This window comes from Canis lupus, chromosome 18 (assembly GCF_011100685.1).
Source record: "Canis lupus familiaris isolate Mischka breed German Shepherd chromosome 18, alternate assembly UU_Cfam_GSD_1.0, whole genome shotgun sequence".
Classification (NCBI taxonomy): Eukaryota; Metazoa; Chordata; class Mammalia; order Carnivora; family Canidae; genus Canis; species Canis lupus.
Window position 1 is genome coordinate 53317096 of NC_049239.1, and position 15017 is coordinate 53332112.

General features: G+C 61.6%; 4 protein-coding genes across 11 annotated transcripts; 1 reads left to right on the top strand and 3 right to left on the bottom strand.

Moving 5' to 3' along the window:
* Positions 1 to 4394: 4394 nt before the first annotated feature.
* PPP1R14B (protein phosphatase 1 regulatory inhibitor subunit 14B) lies at positions 4395 to 6747 on the top strand. The gene is given in 6 exon segments (XM_038564132.1): positions 4395 to 4428; positions 4431 to 4534; positions 4536 to 4820; positions 5882 to 5965; positions 6283 to 6315; positions 6412 to 6747. Coding segments are annotated over 6 exon segments (609 nt in total). The 3' UTR covers positions 6481 to 6747.
* Positions 6748 to 7136: 389 nt separating this feature from the next.
* On the bottom strand, positions 7137 to 9994 carry FKBP2 (FKBP prolyl isomerase 2). Of its 7 annotated transcripts, none has more exons than XM_038564133.1 (6): positions 9836 to 9993; positions 8415 to 8583; positions 7969 to 8081; positions 7801 to 7847; positions 7406 to 7441; positions 7137 to 7320 (listed from the first exon to the last, which is right to left on the bottom strand). In XM_038564133.1, exons 1-6 carry the CDS (start codon positions 9892 to 9894, stop codon positions 7259 to 7261), a joined length of 486 nt encoding a protein of 161 aa, XP_038420061.1. In that variant the 5' UTR covers positions 9895 to 9993; the 3' UTR covers positions 7137 to 7258. The 7 variants fall into 7 exon arrangements, with proteins under 7 accessions (XP_038420061.1, XP_038420063.1, XP_038420062.1 ...); XM_038564135.1 differs by lacking the exon at positions 9836 to 9993 and adding an exon at positions 9450 to 9584; XM_038564134.1 differs by lacking the exon at positions 9836 to 9993 and adding an exon at positions 9323 to 9455.
* Positions 8771 to 9829, bottom strand: LOC119864272 (translation initiation factor IF-2). The gene has a single exon (XM_038564129.1). It carries the CDS (start codon positions 9687 to 9689, stop codon positions 8907 to 8909), a length of 783 nt encoding a protein of 260 aa, XP_038420057.1. The 5' UTR covers positions 9690 to 9829; the 3' UTR covers positions 8771 to 8906.
* Positions 9995 to 11726: 1732 nt separating the features above from the next.
* VEGFB (vascular endothelial growth factor B) lies at positions 11727 to 14923 on the bottom strand. 2 transcript variants are annotated; one of them, XM_038564130.1, is made up of 7 exons: positions 14807 to 14923; positions 14221 to 14263; positions 13723 to 13919; positions 13457 to 13530; positions 13228 to 13263; positions 12771 to 13006; positions 11727 to 12164 (listed from the first exon to the last, which is right to left on the bottom strand). In XM_038564130.1, the coding sequence occupies exons 1-6, from the start codon at positions 14864 to 14866 to the stop codon at positions 12793 to 12795; spliced, it is 624 nt and encodes a 207-aa protein (XP_038420058.1). In that variant the 5' UTR covers positions 14867 to 14923; the 3' UTR covers positions 11727 to 12164; positions 12771 to 12792. The 2 variants fall into 2 exon arrangements, with proteins under 2 accessions (XP_038420058.1, XP_038420059.1); XM_038564131.1 differs by having other exon boundaries at positions 12771 to 12905; positions 14807 to 14866.
* Between the last annotated feature and the right edge of the window lie 94 nt (positions 14924 to 15017).

Sequence of the window (15017 nt, forward strand, 5' to 3'; positions counted from 1 at the left end):
CAGGCACTAGCAGACTCCTTTAAGGACCTAAGCATCCTGGCCTTCCCGAAAGAGCCCTAGAACAACCCCCTTGTTCTGCAGACCCCCATGACGGAGCCGGTCTCTATGGGACTTCCTACTGAACATAGGGAAGGAGACAACTGCTCGTTTGCCCAGAGGGTTCAGGAGCCTGGCGGGTGTCCTCGAACAAGGGGCGGGGGGGGGGGGGGGGGGGGGGGGGTTGAGGAGAGGCTCTGCGGTCGCTGGCCTACAGCAGGTGCCCTGAAATCTGCGCTCCAGGGAGGGAGGAGGGAAGGCGCATGGGCACTGGAATGGGTGGGGGCTGCAGCCCCTCCCGTAGGGCTTGGCTGGGGGGGTCCTGCCTGAGGGCCCCTGTGGGAGCCCCCCCAATACAGAGGCAGTAGCAGCAGTAGGTTTAAAGTAGAACTCATCCAGAGGGGCCAGCCAAGTCACCTAGAAACCCAGAAAGAGACTGGAGCTGGTTCTGGGGGAGGAGGGGTCAGCCAAGAAGGAGCCAGCCCTGCAGGCCCCTTCGCCCCAAGCTCTCAGGCCCCTAAGGGGAGCCCTGCCTGGCACTGGCCATCCTCAAAATCCCCACCTTGTTGGATGCCAACTCTAACCTAAGGAGTCTCTTGCCTTTGGCAGAGGCCCAGTGGGGTGGGATTTTTATATCTACTTGAGGCCCAGATAGGGGAAAGGACTTGCCCAAGGTCACACAACTTTGTAAGACGATTTTAGCCCTCTGACTTGAAGGCTGGCTCATCCTGCCTCCACACCTTGCCCTTGAAGAGACAAAGAAAGGGGGACAAGACTTGTGATCCTCTTGTCCTCTCTTACAAGAACAGCAGAGCCATACCCTTCAGAGATCCAGAGACCACCAAGTCTCAGTGGGCAGAGCCATGCAGGGTGGAGAGTGGCCTCTACCCCCACAGGCTTGGGTTCAAGTCTACCACCAGCACCGAGCCCCTCTGTGCCTCAGTCACCTTGTCCAGAAGCTGGAGGTTGTCAGAGCATAAAATAAGCAAATGGGTGCATAACCCTTATCTGCAGGCAGCTGGCCATCTGAGGAGTGGCTAGCTGACTGGGGGGGGGGCATCAGGAGGAAGAGAGAAGGGCACAGACCAGCTCTGGGGCAGGGGGCCTGCCAGCCAGTGCCAGGGCTAGCAGGGCCAGAGCCAGGGTTCTGGGTCTTGGACAGGGAGACTTCATAGAAATGCTAGGCAGCAGTTCCTTGGAAAACAGGATGGGAGCCTGTTTCCTGAGCCTGAGCCTCTCCCTCTCTGCACCCCCCCCCCCAATGTCTCCCGAGACCAGGGTAGCCCCCATTAAAGGGCTCCTTCCTCCTTGGACACTTTCTTCCAGTCTTGGTAATGGTAATAGGGTTTCTCAGCAAGCAGTAATGGTGGAAGGAAGGCAGCCTTTCTGCCTGTACCCTTGATTAAAGGAGCGGTCCTGGCCCCGGGGACCCTCCATCTCCGGGGCTTCTGCTTCAAAGAGGTGCTGAAAGCAACCTTAGCTGCACTCTGGTAGAGAGGGGGCTGGGACTTCAGGTGGGGTGGGGCTAGGGAGGCCACAGTCTGAGCCTGGCAGGATGAGGAGCGGCAGCCGCATACTCCAGTCCCAGGAGGGTTTAGGCAGAAGAGCAAGGGCTGGCATGTGGGCCCTCAGCACTGAGCTCTCAGCCCTTAGCCACCAGAGATTGGAAGAATCAGCCTCCTTGAAGAGGCCTGGAGCAGGTAAGTGACTTGCTCATGGCCTCTCAACATGCTGGGCAGAGCTAGGATTTGAACCCAATTGTTCCACTCAGATTCTGTGCAGGGCAGCCTAGCCTCCAACAAGGCTGGAGGCCAGCATGACCATCTGTGCTGTTCTCAGGGTGGGTGGCCATGGGAAGGGACTGTACAGGCAGTGGGGCAGTGGGGATAGCATAGAATATTGAAAGAGAGAGAGTCAGGAAGAACATCCCCAGCTCCTTCCCACCCTGCCCAGAGAACTCCCAGGGGTGCCCTAATATTTGGAGATCAGGAGGCTTTCCTTCACACTAGCTCTCATGGCAGGAGGAATAGGAAAGTCATCACTAGAGGTCACAGCATCTAGGAGGCAGGGCTGGGGCTAGTACCCAGATCTTTATGGCCTGTAAGCACCAATCCCATACCAGGTTATGGTATACATATCTCCCCTCAACTACTGAGCAGCCCTAAGGCCCAAATCAATGCTGAAGTTCAGATACAGCAGACCTGCCCTGGTGGGGTGAGGTGCATGTGGGTGTGGTTGGGAATTTGGACTTGGGCAAATTGCTCCTCCTACAGGCCAGGGATGGGGCTCCTGGTGGAAAGAATGGTCCTGCCTAATCTGCCAGAGCAAGGGTCAGCCCTCCACAGACTCCCCAGGCTGGCTGAGGGGAGGATAAGTCCAGGAGCAGGGCTGGGGAGGGAGGAGGCCTGAGCCCCCCTCTACCTGCCCCGGAATGAGCCCTGAGAGCCTACCCCCAACCCAGAAGCCCACCTTGCCACTCCTGTACACATACCATTCCCAGCTTCTGCACTCATTGTCTCTCTTTCCCAGCTACAGAGTAAGCTCAAAGTTCTGGGTTTGAGTTTGGCTACCACGCGAGCTGTGTGACTCTGGGCCAGTCAGTCTCTCTCTGAACCCTACCTGCAGTGGGCTTATCTGGCATCCAGAGAGAAGGTATCTGTGAGAGTCTGGGACAGAAACACTTATCACCTCTCAGATCCTGAGACCCAGTCTGGGACTGCGGAGGGCGAACCTGCCACCCATGGGAAGCATCTCAGAGGAGCTGCACCCCCTTGTTGGGTGCTATATAAGCATGAGGGATGGGGGTGAGTAGAGACTTTAAGTGTCAGGGGGCCTGGGTTTGCAAGCTGAGCTCCAGCTCTAGCTGTGGGACTCGACCTCTGATACTGTCATCGGCCCTTCCACGTATTTCTCTTTGGCTCTTTGCCTCAAGTTTCTCAGGAAATGCTAGGCACAGAGGAAGCCATTCATTCTTTCATTCAGTCACGTGTTCAGCCAACAGTTACAAGTCTGACACCCGTGCTGGGAGTTCAGCAAGAATAGGGTCATTTGCTCCTTACACGGGGATCTGAAGCCCAGCTGGTCCCTCCACGTTGGGCATCAGCATTAAGCAAGGGCCACCCAGGGCTCGGCCGCATGGGACTCACAGTCTAGGAGTGGGAGACAGAAATCACATGAAGGCGAGAGACCGTTCAGAGATACGGAAGCTCCCATGGGGTGCAGTAATGGAATGCCCCTCTACTGGAGAGAGGTGGGCCCGGTAAGGTGCCTGTGAGATCTGAAGGACAGAAGACGCTGCAGGGCCACGATCTGTGGAAGAGCCAGTGAAGCGGGCCTCACACTGGATCCGACTGTATTGGAACCGACTCGAGGAACGCTTTTTATGGGTCAGCTGTTATCATCATCTTTACTATCAAGGGTACCCGCTCCCGCATGTCCCAGCTCTTTACTCCTGAGTTCCCTCTGTACACAGAGACGTTGCGGGGAGGGGCGGGAGGGGGGCGAAGGGCCGCGCCCGGCCGCGCCCTATGGAAGCCAGCCGAACGAGGGCGCCCCAAACGAGTTCTGCGCTTCCCCGCCCTGGCTCCGTTGAGGGGGAGGGGCGGCCAGGCTCGGCCGGACCTCAAGAACTACATTTCCCATAATCCCATTCCTCGCCGCCATCTTGGCCGGTGGGCGGTGGCAGTGGCAGTCTAGGGTCTAGCCCTGCTGGCGGTCGAGCGGGTTCCGCTCACCCCTAACCTGGGCCTCCACCATAGGGGGAGCGTGCCCGTGCCCAGTAGGGCGTCCGCGGACCTGGGCAGCTCCTGCCCGCTTCTCCACCGCTCCACCCTGGGGAGCCTGGTCCACGTGTCGGTGCACGCGGAGAAGGCTGCTTGCCCTCCTCTGGCCGGGAACCGGAGGACCCCGACGTCGAGGGCGCCAGTGTTTCCTCTCCAGACCCCCGCCCTGCGCGTACTACTCACTCCCTTCTATTCCCAGATGACCCCTGTTTTTCGTCAGTGAGGACATTACACTAGGGTCCCGGGGGGAGACCGAACCCCGGGATTCGGGCGCCTAGAATGCCAGGGCTTGAGCAGATCGGTTACAAGGGCTTGCAGGCCACCAGGCCCAAGCCCCTGACAACTAGACCCTCCCCGAGCCCCTGCCCGGGGGCGGGGTGGGAGTGAGGGGCCAGGAGCGGGACTGGCCCTTTAAGGGGGTGTGGTCGGGGGGCGGAGGAAGAGAGCGAGACAGAGAAAGCGGCTTCGGCGGCGGCGGCGGCGGCGGCGGCTCGGGCGGCGGCCGCGGGGGACAAAGGGCGGGCGGATCGGCGGGGAGGGGGCGGGGCGCGGCCAGGCCAGGCCCGGGGGCTCCGCATGCTGCAGCTGCCCCCGGGCGCCCCCGCCGCCGCCCTCGCCGCGGAGCCGCGCGGAGCCGAGCCCGCGAGCTAACCCGAGCCAGCGGCCCGGAGCCAGCCGGCGGGCGTCCGGGAGGCGGCGGCGCAGGGAGGGGCCCGAGGCGCGCACGTGGCCCCGGCGGCCGCCATGGCGGACAGCGGCCCCGCGGGGGGCGCGGCGTTAGCGGCCCCCGCCCCAGGGCCGGGCAGCAGCGGCCCGGGGCCCCGCGTCTACTTTCAGAGCCCCCCTGGGGCTGCAGGCGAGGGCCCAGGCGGTGCGGACGACGAGGGCCCGGTGAGGCGCCAAGGGAAGGTCACGGTCAAGTACGACCGCAAAGAGCTACGGAAGCGCCTCAACCTGGAGGAGTGGATCCTGGAGCAGCTCACTCGCCTCTATGACTGCCAGGTGTGTCCCCTGCTCTGCGCCGACACCCTAAAGTCGTCCCCTAGTCGGGCTGCTTGGGGGCCCCACCTTGCGCCTGCCTGTCACCCGGAGTCAATGGGCGCTCGGCTTCCGCGTGCTCCCCTCCCTTTCTGTACTCCCCGCCCCCAGTGTGTGCTCTTTCTTGTCTGACCTTAAGTCACTCCTATCTTCTCCCTCCTGACTCCCTCATGTCACTATTCTGGCCAAGCTTGGGGTCCTCTAGAGGCCTGGAGGGATAGCCTGGGCCATGGGCAGGAGGCAGGAGGCTAGCCTGAGCCGGTTAAAAGGCGCAAGACTGGTTGGACTGTAAAGGGTCAGGGCTGTTCTCATGGGCCGGCCTGCAGCTCTCCATTTTGGTGTAGGGGCACGCTTGCCGCCCTCTGAGCTCCGGCTCTCCACCCCATGACTCCGTCCTTGCTCAAATGGTGACTCAGGCCCCGGGGGGCAGGGCGGAGGAGTGGGCTTGCCCCGTGCTGCCTCCCCTAGACTAGCCCTGGAATGCAGCTGGCTCCAGACTGGATGGCCGCTTCCTGAGGGAGGAGGGGTGGCAGGCACCCCCTCCCTCAGGAAAGCATGGGCTCTTTGTTTCCCCCTTACCAGGCCTGGGTCCTTCCCACTGACCTTTCACCCTTTACTTCCTCCCCACTCCTGGGAAGCTGTGACAGGTGTTTGGGGGAGGGGGAGGGGCTGTGAGGAGTTGAGACAGCTGGCCCCACCTGTGCGCTGGCTGAAAGGGGGCCCGGGAAGTTGGGCAATACATCTGCCGGGTTCTCAGCCCAGGGTCCCCCAGCCCTAGCTGTCTGGCCCTGTCTGGCGCCCATGGTGCCCAACTGGCAGGGACAGGAAGCTCCCCCCTCATTGGGCATTTTGCCTTGGCACAAGCCTGATCTGTTTTCTTCCTCGGACAGCTGCCGTTGTCTGCTGGGCTAAGAAGGCTGGCTTATCCTGCGGTGGGGCAGAGGCCTCAGCCGCAGCCCCTCTCACACTGTCTCCCAACTCAGGTCCTTGTCTCTCCCTCCTCCCCCACCCTTACCCCACCCCAGGAAGAAGAGATCCCAGAGTTAGAGATTGATGTAGATGAACTCCTGGACATGGAAAGTGATGATACCCGGGCCGCCAGGGTCAAGGTGAGACAGCCTGGGAGACAGCTGGGCTGGGGGATCAGGGAAGAGAGGGCTTCCTGGAGGCACCACCCGTGGGTAAGCAAGGCTCTAGATTTCAGCCTTCTTTGCTTTAGTCATTCAGCGTAGTGATGTTGCGCCTCGGCTTCTGCCTCTGTCAAATGAGGCTGATGGTGCCTGCCTAGCGGTTGAGTGGCTGTGGCATCGCCTGTGCCTGGGGGTGTCCCCATCCCTCCGAGGTGGGTACGGGTAAACTTGAGGCCCCTGTTCCTCAGAACTCACAGCTATACTTCTCTCCCCACCCCCACCCCATGCCCTACTAGGAGCTGCTGGTTGACTGTTACAAACCCACTGAGGTGAGTTGAGTGGTTTCCCCAGAGGCTGGGGTGAAAGGAGCCTGGGTTTCTGTCATCTTGGGGTCTGGTCTCCCTAATGTTCTCCCTTCTGTTCAGGCCTTCATCTCTGGCCTGCTGGACAAGATACGGGGCATGCAGAAGCTGAGCACACCCCAGAAGAAATAGGGTCCTCGATCCAGGTGAATGGTGGCTCCCACAGGACAATCGCTGCTCCCCGACCTCGTAGCAACAGCAATACCAGGGTGCCCTGCGGCCAGGCCTGGTGCCATGAGCAGGGCTCCCCGTGCCCCTGGCTCAGGGGCCTCATCCCTGCCCCCTCAGTTTTCCATTTTTGGGGTTTTTTATTGTTATTAAACTGATGGGACTTTTTGTGTTTTTATATTGACTCTGCGGCGCGGCCCTTTAATAAAACTAGGATATGCCTTTGGTGCAGTTTCCGACTCAGCTGGTCTCTTTTAGGGGGGACACACCGCTATACCACTGCTGCCAGCTCAACTTCTTCCCAGGTGACCACAGGCCTTCCTGAGGGCCTTGTAACCATGGTGATAGCTCAGTGCTGGCTCCCAGACCCAGAGCTGGAAGTGGCTGGGGAACTGGGGGAAGTAGTGGTGGTATTGGTAGGCAGGAACATGCCTTTTCCTCTGGGCCAGGGCCACCATGCCACTTAGGGCCTGTCCATCATGATCCCCATACCACCGAGCCTACACCCAAGGTTCTCTGTGGCCAAGAAAGGAGAGAGATGGCTGGTGCCAAGGGAGAGGGCAGGCTGAAGCTGTGGGTTCTAAGTCCTGGGGCCCACAAACAAACACAGGCTCACTTCATGGGCTTTCAGGGCTTTTTGTTTTTTTTGTTTGTTTGTTCTGTTTTTTTGTTTTTGTTTTTTTTTTTTTAAACAGTCTGGTCCCTGATGTGGGGGCCTCTCCGCTGCCCCTCCCCAGTTTGGCTACAGTTCTGAACGTCGCTCGATTTTGAGCAGCTCCACCTCAAACACGAGGGTTGCACCACCTGCAGGGGAGAGGAGGGAACAGAATGAGAACCAGGACCACAGGGAGACAAGATGGGCAGGACACGGGGCAGGAAGGTATATTACCTGGAATCTTTGGGGGAGCTCCCCGCTCTCCATACCCTGTCAGAGATGGACAAAGAAACTGAGCTGTCGCTGGGCAAAGGAGAGAGGTGTTCTGCAGACATCCAGGCTGAAGCCAGGCCTCTGCCCATCTCAACAAGATAGCCAGAAATGGAGAAGGTGTAATGGAGACGGGAAGGGGCTACAAAAGGTCTGGCAGAGGACAGAGGTGGGCATCAGAACCAAGTGCCCCAAGGGTCTTGTTCTGTTCTCACTGCTGGACGTAGCTAGACTTGGAAGAAGCCTGAGCCATAATGAATAGATGGGGTGAAAACCAATGCAGAGGCTAAACCAGCCTTTACTCTTCCCCAGAAGCACACCCCAAACTCCCGTATCCAGGCTCAGGAAGGGCCTCTTACCCAACTCTGATGGAATCACCAGCTTCCGTTTTTCTCCCTCACACATCCTGCAGGACAACACATGTTCAGCACATGGCAAGCACCCAGGCTCCCTGCTCCTCCCCGATCCCTGGGGCTTGCCTCCCATAATCAACCTCCTTGACCGCAGCCGTGGCCCCCTTGACTCACCCCAGCAGCCCCTGGTCCCAGCCCTTGATGACCTGGCCTGTGCCCAGGGAGAAGACAAAGGGCTGGTTCTGGGGCAGGCTGCTGTCAAATTCTGTCCCATCTTCCAGCTTCCCCTGTGGGACCATGGGAAGACCAGTGAAGAGGAGGGTTCACTCTGACATACCTTCCCACCCAGCTGCTCTCCCCAAGCTGGCTCCCCCATGGCAGCCACAGCCCTAGAAGGGGACACAGAGCCCTGGGCAGCTCATAGTATACTGTCACTGCTTGCTGGTGCCAACCTGGGGGGTCAGACAGCGAACAGCAGGGTAGAATTATGGAAACTAGCATAAAAGGGACAGGGGACTTGCCCAAGATCACCCACCTTGTTGGCTGAGGAATCCGGCTTCCAAGTCTTCTCAGGTCCCTAGAAGCCCCACCCACCCCAAATGCTCCACTTCCTCACCCACCGTGTAGTGCATGTGCAGGACGTCACCCTTGCGCGATTTGATGGGACAGTGGTCTACCCGCTTCTTGACCCCGATCTGCAGCTTCCGTTTGCCCTCGGCCCCCGCAGCAGTGGCCAGGGCGCTCAGGCAGATGGACAGTACTGTCAGAACCCAGCTCAGCCTCATGTCTCTGCGGGAAGAGACCCCGATCGACCGACCAACCGACCGGGGAAGGGGGGGGGGAGGAGGGGACGGGGAGGGCATGGAATAGGGGCAGGTACAAGGAGGTTCCACCCCCACCGTACCTTGCCTGCCCCTGGGGGATTCCCTTGTCCCAGGTCACCGCCCCCTCCCCCGGGCTCCGCGGCCACACTTACCAGTCCAGTGAGAAGGGGGCTTGCCCGAGGACCCCAGCAGCGGGGGGAGGGGGTCAGGGGAGGCCACAGCAGCCAGGGCCCCGCCCCTTTGCTCACCCCCAGCCCTCCCTTTCCTCCCGGTCCCCATCTCCGCTCTTCAGTTCCCACCCGCCCCTTTACGCAAAGTCCAAACCCTATCTGGCTGTCCAGCAGTTGTCTCGACCGGGCGACCCCATTCACGCCACACCCAGTTGCCCCCTGCCCAGCACACCCACACCTCTGCGGTCGCTGCAGGGGGCCTGCCCCGAGGGACCCACACATCGCCGCTGGGTGGCTCCGGGGAGCCCCGATCTTCCGGAGGCACCCCCCAGGCGGGGCCTGCGCCTCCGCCCGGGGCGCCGCCCCAGCTCTGAGCCCTCGGGGGCCTGCGGGGTACCCAGACTGGCCCCGTGTCGGGTGGCCGCCGAGCACGCTCCACCCACACCACCTCTCCCGGGGGAGTTCTCGGCCTACCGCGTCCCCAGGCCCGGCCCCCGCGGAGACCGCCCCCGCGTGGACGCCCCGGGCCATTACCTGGGCCTACACCTTCACTTGACTCCTTGACCCCACCCTGCAAGGGACGTAATTCCGCCCCCTGCGCTGGAGCCCCGCCCTCGAGAGAACCAGGCCCCTCTTCCTGCACGGTAGCCACGCCACTCACCGGCTGAAGGCCCGCCCCCAGCCCCTGGGCTCCGTCCCCTTCGGTCTCCGAACCCGAGGCTCCGCCTTCCGCCTGTTCCAGCTCCTCCTCCAGGGGCCAGACTCCGCCCCCCACCTGTCCTAGGTCCGCCCCCCGCCCCGGAGCTCCGCCTCCCCCTGGCACCAGCTCAGAGGTTCCACGTCCCGCCCCGACTCCCGGGGCTCCGCCCCGTGCAGCGTGAAAACCCTCCCCCTGCGGCATCCCCAGACAGCTCCGACCCCAACCCCCAGTTTCCTCCTAACCTATCCCTCGTTGACACTCGGAGCCCCGCCCGCTCCTGCCCGGCCTGATCCAGCCTGGCCCTTGCGCCCCGGCTCCCCCCAGCCCGGGCTGTGGCCCCCGCTCACCTCCTCGCCGCGCCCCCGGAGTCAACCCCAGTCGTGCGGCCGCCTCTGCGCAGGCGCATCAGCGTCGCTACCAGGCCGGGCCACGCCGCCCGCCCTCATTGGACTGCGCAAAACCCGCTGCCACCCGCCCGCTGCGGCGGCCTTGCCCCCAGCCCCGCCCCCGCGCCAAGTGACGGCGCGCTACTTCCGGCGGCGCGGTCGTCGGTGAAGTTAGGTGAAAGTGACTTCCTAAAGAGCCTCCGGCACTTCCGGTCGAGGTGAGGGTAAGGTCAGGCGGACGCAGGCTCCCGGAAGGGGTCTGGGGACGCCATTTTATTCCGTCCCCTGGCTACCACAGCGCTCCCGCTTGCCCCCGGGTTGGCTTTGAACGTGGGGTCTGCCGTGCGTTGACTGGCAGCGTGACCTCGAGCGAGCGGCCGGGCCTGGTAGGATCTGGAGTCCCTGTGCTGGCAGGGCCGTGGAGGGACGGACTGCTGCCACCATGTGCTCCGGCGGGCTCTGGCCCACAGCTAACGCTCTGCCTTCGGCCTGGCCAACGTCCGGGCCCGCCTCGACCCGACGCACGCGGACCACGGAGCCATGGCGGTGGTGCTGTGGCCGGGCCCTTCCCCACCCCGACAGCCGTGCTCAGGTGCCCCGACATCTCTCCACTGAAGGAATGAACCTGTAGTCGCGAGGCGACCAAACCTAAGCAGTGTTAGAGACCCCAGACTTGAGGGCACATCCCCGGTCCCTCAGCCTTGCTGGGCCTGGGAAAGGAAGATAATCAGCAGCGCTGACCGGAGAATTGAGGACTAAGCAAGGGGCGCATATGGAGCGCTGTGCTTGTCCAGCACCAAGTGGGCAGGGGAAGTGGCAGCTCTAGAGTCCCCAGCCCTCATCTGTCTCACTTTGGTCGCGCTACAGCATTTCCAGTGACGGCATAGCTGAGAATAGTGGTTTGAGAAGCAGTGACCACTATCAGGAATTGTCTTCTGGTCTAACCCCACTCCTGCCTTGGGTCCAGCAAGATCCCGGCCATGCCCTCCAATCTCACACCTCAGAGAAGGCTTCCATTAGGGTAGCCACTCCGGGCCAACCTGTAACCCTGAATGTCCTGTCTCAGCAAGGCCAACCGCTGGTAGCCGAGGTTGGCCTTTGGTCGGCCCCTCACAGCTCCACCCCAGGGACACTGGAAGCTGCAGGCGCTCGGCTTCGGCTGGGTCAGACAAAAGTCAGGACAGTCCCAAGCAGGAGCTGCTGAGGGGAGCCCAAGGCAAAGGGGCCGAGAAAGGTGGAGAAAAACGTGTGGTTGGAGGTGAGGAGGCCTATCTCCCAAGGCAAGCCCACCAGCCACAGCCCTTTTGTACTTCCCTTCCAGGGATGTGGGGACAGGGCAGGTGTGTGGCTTTAGAGTTAAGCTATATGAAGTAGCTTACATGCAGAGTGCTGCCCGGCAGAGAAGAGGGGTTTTTCTATCAAGTGAAGACATACTCGGACTTTCCTGAAGTCCCAAGGCCGGGGCCATAGCAATCATCCGTTCCCTCCATGTGCCCATGTGGAAGGTGAAGCTCAGAGAGGGGCCAGTGACAACCAAGATGATTCAGCAGATCCGGATCCCACCTTGAGCTCACTGGCCAGAGCAGGCCATCTCCTTCCAGAAAGGAGCCTTTGTGATGGCAAGGGGCAGAGCACCCCCCCCCCCCCCGCCCCCAAGGGCCTAGATGTGACAGCAGGACCATGAAGAATACACAACTCTGGCTCAGTCTTGTGACCTGCTGGGGGACCTTGGGCCTCATTTCCTCCATCTGCACAATGAGGGAGTAAAACCGGCTCTAAGTCTGGGAGGCAGTGTGATGCAGAATGCCTGGATCACCCAGCCTGGACAGTGACAAACAGTGACACAGGCAGGGACAGCTCCTTCCATCTCTCTTTATCAGGGTTGGGGGTCACAGTTCTCACACTGAAGCCCAATTCCCAGTATTTGCAGAGGATCAGTGTCTTAGTGAGGGGACAGAGGAGCCAGCTGTAAGATCTCACTTGCACATGGTGGTTGAACACTGAGACGGTACCCCTTCTTTTCAGAGTTAGTCTGCGACCCCTGGTGCCACCTACACATGTTCCCAGCCAGCTGCCCACCCTGTCAGTTGGCAGCCTTGGAGAGACCGGGACAGCTAGAAAGTCCTCCGAGAGGCCCAGGTCCTGGAGCAGCTTCTGCCCATGCCGAGGTCTTGGGACTAGGCTATTCTCAACATGTTGCCCCCAGTACCCCCTCTGTGGGGGTGGCTTGTGAGGCTAGTGGCCCTGCTGAGTCTGAAAAGCAACGTGTCACCTTCGCAGCTTCCGGCACCTGAGGAAGGGAAGGAAGAGATCTGTTCATGCAGGCATAGTTCAGCCCCTACTCCTGGCAATTCACCCCTTTGTTACCTTCTATGAACCCCCATTCTCTCCTAACGCACCTGGCGAGCGCCAGCTGGCCTGGCCCACATAACGCCACTTCGGGGCCTCACTGTGGAAGGGAGGAGTGGTGAGAAGCACCTCAGAGAAGGTGGACAAGGATTCCACTGTGTCCCCTGGCCTCTCACAGAGCCCACAAGGTGGGACAAATGTCTCCTACAGGGGCTTTTAGGAAGGCCCAGAGCTTCCAAAATTGGAGAGCCATGGCTCTCATCTTTACCACAGGCAGATGTTCCCATCAGAGCATCTGTGACCTCTTGGAGACCATTTCGGGTGCCCCTGACCTCAGCCCTTGACCTCCTCTGCTGGCATCGCATATCTCGTGTCTGACTCACATGAGAATGTTAACTTTGTTTACACTGATCCCAGTGCCAGTGGAAGCTTGGCAAATATTTGTTCAACACATTCAGCAGCTTCCCCTTCCCTGGCAGGCTCATCTCTGGACCCGCTCCAGAGGCCCTGATGCCTTCCCCAGCAAATGCTGCCCTCAGCTCCTCACCTGCAGGTGTCTGGGTTGAGCTCTAGGCCCCGCCCTTGGCAACGGAGGAAGCTGCGGCGTTGGCAGCGGCAGCGGCAGGTCCTGGGGTCAGGGCGCTGGCGGCGCTGGGTGCAGCGTGGGCAGAGGGGCCTGGGGCTGGAGTGGGATGGGTGATGTCAGCTGGGGAGGGTGCTCCGGGGGCAGAGTCCCAGCCCGGAATGGAGCGGGGCTGGGGGCGGTGGTGGGGAGTGGAAGCCCTAGGAGGAGAAGCAACATGTCTGGGGTGGGAAAGAAAAGCCTTCCCAGGAGCTGGGGTTGGGTCAGAGCACACAGACTCGGGGAGCAGAGGAAAAGAGAGGTAGACTCGGTGGGAGGAGAAAGGGGTTGGGACTGCACCCCCCTGCCCCGTCCACAGGTTACATCCTGGCTGCTGGGCCTGGGTTCCAACCCCATCTCAGTAAGAGCCCAAGAGACTCACCTGTCTGGCTTCAGAGCACTCTCTCTCTTTTTTGGTCTGAAAAGTAAGAGGGAGGGACAGAAACGAGGAAGAGGATCAGAAAAGCCGAGCATCCTACTCTCTTAGCCCAGATCCCAGGCCTACCCCAAGTTCGAGTCTTGGAGATCTGGTCCCCACCGTGGTGTACCACTATGCCCGGCACCCCCCGAGCCTGGTCTCTGTGAGCTCAGAAGTGGGGCCTGGCTGGCACCTGCATTCACACTGGCTGTGTTCTTCCAGGGACATCTCGCCCAGCTGACTGCTTGGGTAACGAATCATGAGGATCTGTATTCCAGAGACGGAGAAGAGACAGTGTAAGAGACAATGAGAGAGAGAGAAAAGGAATGCTCCACAGGCTGGAGGGAGAACAGCTTGCCCACCAGCCAAGGTTCTGGCCATTGCCCCCACTCCCCCACCCCCACCACCCCAGAGCACTGGCATCCACCCCAGCTGGGCACACTCCCTCTGTCCTAGTACCTGCATTCGGACTTGGTGCTGCCCAGTGGGCACACACTCCAGGCCATCGTCAGGGCAGCAGCCACCGCAGCGTTGCACTGTCACGCAGCTGGGCACCAGTTGCTTGGCCACCGTGCCCATGAGCTCCACAGTCAGAGGCACTACCACCTCCCGTGGCTGGCAGGTGGCACGGGCATATACATCTATCCATGACACCACTGGGGGTAGATGCATAAGGGTTAAGTCCTCGCTGGGTTTACTGCAGCTGCTCCCCAGTTGCCCTGTCCCCTGTACCCCACAGCTGTTCTCCCTAATTCCTGTGTCACAGCCACCCTTCACTGGCCCTTTCTGCCCTCACAAGCTGCCTTCCCCTGGCCAGGAACCCAGGAACCCCACTGCCTCAACTTCCTCTTCTGTGAAATGGGCAGAATAAGAGTTTGCATCTTGGAGAGTGAATAGTCACTCATTAGACAGGCTAACCTCCTCAGGGCTGGTTAGGGTGGTTATTGTTACTATTACCTTTCTTCTGGTGGCTGAGGGCATCAGGCTGGGACACAGGGCCCTGTAGGAGAGAAGGGACCTGGACCCAAGGTGCACTCAAGGAAGGGCTAGCCCTGTCGCTGTCCCCAGGGCTCTGCCCTGGCCATCAAAGGGCTTCAACTCCTCTATGGCATTTTTCCAGATTGCTCTGCTCCTGGGGTCACTCTAGCTTTACCTGGCCTCTCCTGGCCACCTGAGACCTGCCCTGGCCACGGTGGTGGTGGTGGCGGCGCAGCAACGTCCAGTCTCCAAGCCTGGGGGCCCCCGGGGCACAGTGGGCGCCGAGCCAAGTCCTGCGGGCACCGGGCGGCTCCACCCCCCCACCCCACCCCCGTCCGAGCCCAGGGGACGGGGTGGGGCAGGGGAGTGGCCCAGGGCTGGGCTGGCGGGCCGGCGGGGAGGGACTCCTCCCGGGGGATGCCCCGGCCGGATCCTCGCCACGCCCCGGCCCGCAGCCCGACCCCGCGGGTCCCCGCGGCAGAGGCCGCGCCGCATCTCCCCACTTCCGCCAACCTTGAGAGAGGGCAAGGCGGGCGGCCCGGCGGGATGTCGGGGACGCACGTACCTGGGCGGGGGCCAGCTGCAGGAGCGCGGCGAGCAGCAGGCTGCGGAGCAGGGGGCCCATGGTGCCCGCGGGGGCCGCGCGCCGGGGGCGCCCGCATCGCCCTAGCCCGGGGGCGCGGGGGGCGGCGGCAGCCAGAGCCCCATGGCGCGGGCCCGGGCGCGGCGGGCGGGGGCCGGGGGCGGGGGGCGGCTCCTCCGCGGCCCCCTCCCGA

Excerpts from the sequence above, each read along its gene's own strand:
- FKBP2 (XM_038564133.1), bottom strand. The coding sequence starts at position 9,894 with ATGCGCCTGCGCAGAGGCGGCCGCACGACTGGGGTTGACTCCGGGGGC. Across the intron at positions 8,584-9,835 it reads TCCGGGGGCGCGGCGAGGAG|AGACATGAGGCTGAGCTGGG; the intron begins GTGAGCGGGGGC and ends CTCTTCCCGCAG. Across the intron at positions 7,442-7,800 it reads GGTGATTCCATCAGAGTTGG|GGTATGGAGAGCGGGGAGCT; the intron begins GTAAGAGGCCCT and ends CATCTCTGACAG.
- LOC119864272 (XM_038564129.1), bottom strand. The coding sequence starts at position 9,689 with ATGCCGCAGGGGGAGGGTTTTCACGCTGCACGGGGCGGAGCCCCGGGA.
- VEGFB (XM_038564130.1), bottom strand. The coding sequence starts at position 14,866 with ATGGGCCCCCTGCTCCGCAGCCTGCTGCTCGCCGCGCTCCTGCAGCTG. Across the intron at positions 14,264-14,806 it reads TGCAGCTGGCCCCCGCCCAG|GGCCCTGTGTCCCAGCCTGA; the intron begins GTACGTGCGTCC and ends TCTCTCCTACAG. Across the intron at positions 13,531-13,722 it reads AGCACCAAGTCCGAATGCAG|ATCCTCATGATTCGTTACCC; the intron begins GTACTAGGACAG and ends TCTGGAATACAG.